The sequence below is a fragment of the Etheostoma cragini genome, chromosome 17, assembly GCF_013103735.1.
Source record: "Etheostoma cragini isolate CJK2018 chromosome 17, CSU_Ecrag_1.0, whole genome shotgun sequence".
NCBI lineage: Eukaryota > Metazoa > Chordata > Actinopteri > Perciformes > Percidae > Etheostoma > Etheostoma cragini.
The window spans coordinates 21,049,958-21,056,838 of record NC_048423.1 but is presented as its reverse complement, the minus strand read 5'-3'; the positions used below and the strand labels follow the sequence as shown (position 1 = coordinate 21,056,838).

Genomic DNA, 6,881 nt, shown 5'->3' with positions numbered 1-6,881 from the left:
TATTAGGGCTGGGCAAGTTAACACGTTATTGCGTTAATTAATAATTACTTAACGCCGACAATTTCATTTTTGCGCATTAACGCAGTTTTTATTATTTCTTTATTATTGTAAAAGTTTGTTGCTCACAGGCTTTGTAAATACTGCAAAGATAAAATTTCTTATCACCGGAGTACTTCCAGTCTGAAATATCACCTTGACAGTTGATACCAGCAAAGCATTCAACGAAACACACAGTGGCGCGAGGCTTCGGCAGGCTACGTTAGATGCAGCGTGTGTAAGTAGAGATAAACAAAGGCAAGAGAAGCTAACAAATGCCATAGCGACATGGATAGCTACAGACTGCAGGCCCTAGGTTGTGGAAGACATCGGTCTGAGAATCGCAACAACAACGGCAGGTATGAGATTCCCTCAACACGCACCATCAGACTCCCAGTTGTATTAAAGGAGAGGACTGCAAAACATGCACCCACTGTTTCTCTTACTAGGGACTACTGGACTTACTGAGGACTGCTGGACTCACTGGGTAACCATAATTATCTTGGAGTAATTCACATGCTCTGAGTGGACTGAAAGCAGAGGAGAGACATTATGCTGAAACATGCGCGGAACACTTTTTTCAACAAGAAGTTGCACAGCAGTGGAATGTGTCAAATAAAGTCACCGCAGTTAGGACAGATAGTATGAATAGATACAAAATATGATCGCCTTTTGATCATGTCCCCTGCTTTGCGCTAAGTCTCCAGCGTTCTGTCACAGTGTCTCTACTTAACAGCGCGTTGGACAGTGTCCCTCAGTGTCTCTGCTTTACAGCGCGTTTGTTTATTTAATAGAGTCTGGTGATTTTTGTGATGGCAATTTCTGGTTAAACAAAAAGGACCTTACTCCTTAACAAAAAGGACTATATCTGTAAGGATCCATTCCATAATGTTTTCAGACACTTAATATAATAATAATAATAATAATAATAATAATAATAATAATAATAATAATAATGATGATAATGATAATGATAATGATAATGATAATGATAATAATAATAATAATAGAATAATCTGAGCATTTCAGTGGCAAAAATTGAACTTTTAGTGGACGGAAAATGATGCACCAATGATCCAAGTGGTTACATTGCAACCTGAAATGGTAACTGCAGCGTTCATGCTCAATGTTGGACTCATTCAAAAATTGTTGTTCCCATTATTCAACTAAATAACATAGGAAAATATGGTCAATGTTGTAAAAAAACCTAAAGTTATCCTTTAAATAGGGAAGATTAAAAAGGAAGCATAAAACACACATACACACCTGCAGTATTCGTTGGATGATGGCAGGCAGAGAAATAAAGCTGCTCATGCAATTGAGAACCTTCATTGTCAGCTCCTTTAGCACTGAGACATACAAAAATCTAATTAATATCATCTTCATCAACAGTATCACCATCACTGTCATACTGTTTTAGATGGTGAAGAAATAAACCAAGGTGCTCAATGGCTACATAAAGCACAATCACATCATACATATGGATGTATGTAATTTGTGTACTGTACAACATTGATAGTTAGATGGTGTATCCTGTTGTTTTTCATGTGTTAATGAAATTCTTGTTATTGTGTTATGTTTATGTTTGAGCAACGAGCTGACGTTTTGCGTCAACTAATGGAGATCCTAATAAATACGGACACTGTTCTACTGTTCAATATGGAAGATGGAAATTGCATAAATAAAAAACAAATCAAACAAAGAAATAACCTGAAATACATCATACATTGTTGTATTTCCTTTACGTGTATGCACTCCCAGTGTCATACTGTGTCATTCATGTATTCATACATGAATAACATATACAAATAGAAAAATAGTTTGCTTTTTATGTCTGTAATTGGAATAGAATGTTTCAGTGCCACACTGAAATCAAAATCACATAAAACCAACGTGAAGAGGTGTTTTGCATTTAAGTATCCAGCAGAGAGAAGCACAGAGCTACAAAAACTTATTGCAAAGCACTGTCGTTAGTTTTCATGACACAAAATACAATGAAGGACTTCTGTTAAGAATAGAGCCAAATAACTTGACAAATGACATCTTTGCTCACATTTGTGTGTGTTTACCTTCAAATGTGTGTTCGGCATTGAGCCCCTTTACTAGTTTTTGAGAAGCCATCATGGTCTCCAGCAATGGAAACCACAGAACCTGTGAACAAGTAAAAAGAATCAAAAAGGATCAAACTTTATTCTTAAACTTCACATGCACACAGTACAATGTAGTGAAATTCTATTACTGCATTTAACCAACCCAAAAGAATGAATGAGGACACACTGTCACAGTTACCCCCAGCCACACACTGACAGTACTGTCAGTGTACTGTTCTGTACCTCTCTTTGTTGCTGGTATAGGTTGTCAGAGCTTCGATGACACAAGGCAATGATGTTATTCAGTGAATCCGTTACTCTCGTCAATGTTGATTCACTGTTGCTCTCCTCTTTATCTGGTCTTCCATCTCCTTCAACTCCTCTGTCACCCTCAGCAGTAAGGAGATTTAGTTTTTCCTTCAATGTCTTCAGAGGGAGTATTAAAGTGCTTTAGTGACAATAACAGCTACATTAAACAAGAGGTGAAAGTGAGCACATGTATTTGCTCTGTTTAAGTACAATTGATCTACCGGTACAGTACATGAGCATTTTATATGAATGTATGCTCCTACTCCACAACACAGAAAGTCACTGTCCACAACATTACTGCTAGACAGCTTCCTGATTTTGCAAAGCATGGAGAAAAATCACACAGTTTCAAATGTTAAAATAATACGTGGCATTAAAAGGAATTTCCATTAATTTGTCATTAACGTGTTCATTTTGACAGCCCTAATATTAATACAGTGAGGAAAATAAGTATTTGAACACCCTACTATTTTGCAATTTTCCCGCTTAGAAATCATGGAGGGGTCTGACATTGTCATTGTAGGTGCATGTCCACTGGGAGGGACATAATCTAAAAAAAATAAAAAATAAAAATCACAATTTATGATTTTTTTAACTATTAATTTGTATGAAACAGCTGCAAATAGGTATTTGAACACCTGTCTATTAGCTACAATTCTGACCCTCAAAGACCTGTTAGTCTTCCTTTAAAATGTTCACCTCCATTCCATTCATTATCCTAAATTAGATGCACTTTTTTGAGGTTGTTAGCTGCATAAAACCACCTGTCCACCCCATACAATCAGTAAAAATCCAACTACTAACATGGCCAAGACCAAAAAGCTGTCCAAAGACACTAGAGACAAAATTGTACACCTCCACAAGGCTGGAAAGGGCAACGGGGAAATTCCAAGCAGCTTGGTGAAAAAAGGTCCACTGTTGGAGCAATCATTTGAAAATGGAAGAAGCTAAACATGACTGTCAATCTCCTTCGGACTGGGGCTCCATGCAAGATCTCACCTCGTGGGGTCTCAATGATCCTAAGAAAGGTGAGAAATCAGCTCAGAACTACATGAGAGGAGATGGTCAATAACCTGAAAAGACCTGGGACCACCATTTCCAAGGTTACTATTGGTAATACACTAAGACGTCATGGTTTGAAATCATGCATGGCACGGAAGGTTCCCCTGCTTAAACCAGCACATGTCAAGGCCCATCTTAAGTTTGCCAATGACCATTTGGATGATCCAGAGGTGTCATGGGAGAAAGTCATGTAGTCAGATGAGACCAAAATAGAACTTTTTGCTCATAATTCCACTAACCGTGTTTGGAGGAAGAAGATTGATGAGTACCATCCCAAGAACACCATCCCTACTGTGAAGCATGGGAGTGTTAGCATCATGATTTGGGGGTGTTTTACTTGGGACAGGGCGACTGCACTGTATTAAGGAGAGGATGACAGGGGCCATGTATTGCGAGATTTTGGGGAACAACCTCCTTCCCTCAGTTAAAACATTGAAGATGGGTCGATGCTTGGTCTTCCAACATGACAATGACCCGAAGCACACAGCCAGGATAACCAAGGAGTGGCTCTGTCACAAGCACATCAAGGTTCTGGCGTGGCCTAGCCAGTCTCCAGAACCAAACCCAATAGAGAATCTTTGGAGGGAGCTCAAACACAGTGTGTGCAAACCTGGTGAAAACACTACAGGAAACGTATGAGCTCTGTAATTGCAAACAAATGCTACTGTATCAAATATTAACATTGATTTTCTCAGGTGTTCAAATAGTTATTTGCAGCCCTATCATACAAATAAATAGTTAAAAAATGCATTGTGATTTCTGGATTTTCTTTTTAGATTATGTCTCTCACAGTGGACATGCACCTACGATGACAATTTCAGACGCCTCCATGATTTCTAAAGTGGGAGAACTTGCAAAATAGCAGGGTGTTCAAATACTTATTTTCCTCACTGAATATGTAGATATTTAGTGTCAGGAAAACACTTTGGAATTACCTACACTTATGCATAATTTATCCATAAAATGTGGCTTGCTCAAAAACACCCTATGGTGGCTTGTGGCCCAGAGGAAGAGTCGTCATGGTGTATAGCTGTCCACTGCTCCTATACTTAGTGGGTTAAAATGTAGTAGTAGTTGTATTACATTGTACTTTGTGTATGTGACGAATAAAAATAAAGTTTATGTAAACTTGTTAAATTATCTTTTTCACAAATTGGCAAACTAAATGAAATGTATCAGTATTACAATTCAATGAAAGACATTCCTGAAATATTAATAAGATTATACTGTTTTGTATGGCAAAACAGTCTAAAACTCATTCTGCCAAATGTGAGATGTGATCAACACATGCAGGAAACATGAGGTTGCTCACTGCTGTAAATACAGTTTAAATAGTGGTGTAATGCATCTTTGAAGCATATCAGACCACATTTTCTAACTAACTGATGAAAAAATGCAGGGAAGTTCAAGGGGTTCACGGATTATTTCTTGGCACTGTTTATCAGCCACTACTACTTCAGAGCCCTTGTATTGATGTGTCAAATTGGTAATTGGTAATTAATACATCTAAGGAATGATTGCTCTGTGCTTTGTAGCTACCTCTAACAAGACAGCAAAAGCTCCATGAACATCTCCCTTCTTCTCCAGCAGATAGGCTGTAGCCTCATTGTGGTGGTACTTCTGTGTTATCTAGAGAGAGAGAGAGAGAGAGAGAGAGAGAGAGAGAGAGAGAGAGAGAGAGAGAGAGAGAGAGAGAGAGAGAGAGAGAGAGAGAGAGAGAGAGAGAGATGCTTTCAGACTCAAAGGTGCAGGTAAGCAGTAAGTCCCCATCTGGTAATAAAATAATTACTGTTTGCCGTATGATGCAGTTTGATGCTATTGTGACAGTTGGTTATTTTCTGTCGGCCATTTCATTATGTGATTGAACGTTTACTTCCTAGTAATAGAGTAGCTAGTCTGGATCAACGGAAATTAATTTCCAACATAATTGCCTGATATCTTTCGCTCTCTGTGTGTTGCAGTTCTCAAAATCCCTTTGGCTACGAGAAACAACAAACTTTGAGCTACACGCTGAAAATACACTTTAAAAGAACATTTGGATTGTGCAAAAAGGCAGGACTACTTGGTTCTTTCAGGTAATGATTGTAAGACTTACAAAGAGTATGTTTAAGGCATGTACTCTCTTACTGGGACATTTTGGAACAAATTAGCGGGATTGTTATTGACAAAGTACACACGGCTTCATTTAATATTTTATGTGGCATTTTCTTTTCTGGGGTACAAATATTCCACCAAAACAAGTTCTACAACTCATTTGAAAATCTTGTTCTTAGTCTTTAACACCCAAGTTGAAAATCAACGCAACCAGTTCTATTTGTTATAGTGTACCGAGCACCTGGTCCATACGAATTTGCAGAGTTTTTGTCAAATTTAGTGCTAAAAACGAACAAAGTTGTTATTGTAGGGGATTTAATATTCATGTGGACGATAAGAATGATAGCCTTAGTATTGCGTTTATCTCTCTTTTAGATTCTATTGGCTTCTCTCAAAGTGTTCATAAACCTACTCACCATTTTAACCACACCCTTGATCTTGTTCTGGTATATGGTGTTGAATTTGAACATTTAATAGTGTTCCCACAGAATCCCTTTCTATCTGACCACTGTTTGATTACTTTTGAGTTTATACTGCTGAACGACACGCCATTAGGCAGAACCTTCTATACAAGATGTCTATCTGATAGTTCTGAAGCTAAATTTAAGGATGTGATTCCATTAGCATTTAATTCATTACCAAGTCACAAAGTAACGGAGGACTCCTATTCTAATTTCAGCCCCTCCCAAATCGCTCATTTGTTGTTGATAGTGCAGCAGGCTCGCTGCAAACAACACTCAACTCTGTTGCCCCAAAAGAAGATAGTAAAACAAAGACGGTTAGCTCCATAGTACAACACTGAAACTCGCAAATTAAAGCAAATATCGCGGAAACTTGAGAAGATTTGGCGTTCCACCAAATTGGAAAATTCTCGTTTAATCTGGCAAGATAGCCTTAAAACTTATGGGAAGGCCCTCCATAATGCCAGAGCAGCGTACTACTCGTCATTAATAGAGGAAAATAGGAACAACCCCAGGTTTCTTTTCAGCAATGTAGCCAGGCTGACGGAAGGTCACAGCTCTACTGAGCCAAGTATTCCCATAGCTCTTAGTAGTAACGACTTTATGAGATTCTTCAATGATAAAATTATAACTATTAGAAGCAAAATTCAGCAAGACCTGCCTTTAACTGGCACTGACTTATCACTAAACTCAGGAACTTCAGAAACAGCTGTAAAACCAGATATATGTTTAGATGGCTATGCTTCACTTGATCTTTATCAATATAATTCAATTATTTCTTTATCTAAACCATCAACCTGCCTCTTAGACCCTATCCCGACTAGGCTAC

The 6,881-nt window shown here is 38.1% G+C and overlaps 1 protein-coding gene across 1 annotated transcript in view; it reads right to left on the bottom strand.

The window, feature by feature from the left end:
* vps8 (VPS8 subunit of CORVET complex) overlaps positions 1-6,881 on the bottom strand; it is a gene marked incomplete at its 5' end in the record, with an annotated part of 73,772 nt that overhangs the window by 13,256 nt on the left and 53,635 nt on the right. The window contains 4 exons of the mRNA XM_034898536.1: positions 1,303-1,385; positions 2,106-2,187; positions 2,370-2,552; positions 5,037-5,126. Of these exons, the coding sequence (XP_034754427.1) occupies positions 1,303-1,385; positions 2,106-2,187; positions 2,370-2,552; positions 5,037-5,126 (438 nt within the window). The remainder of the gene's footprint in view (positions 1-1,302; positions 1,386-2,105; positions 2,188-2,369; positions 2,553-5,036; positions 5,127-6,881) is intronic.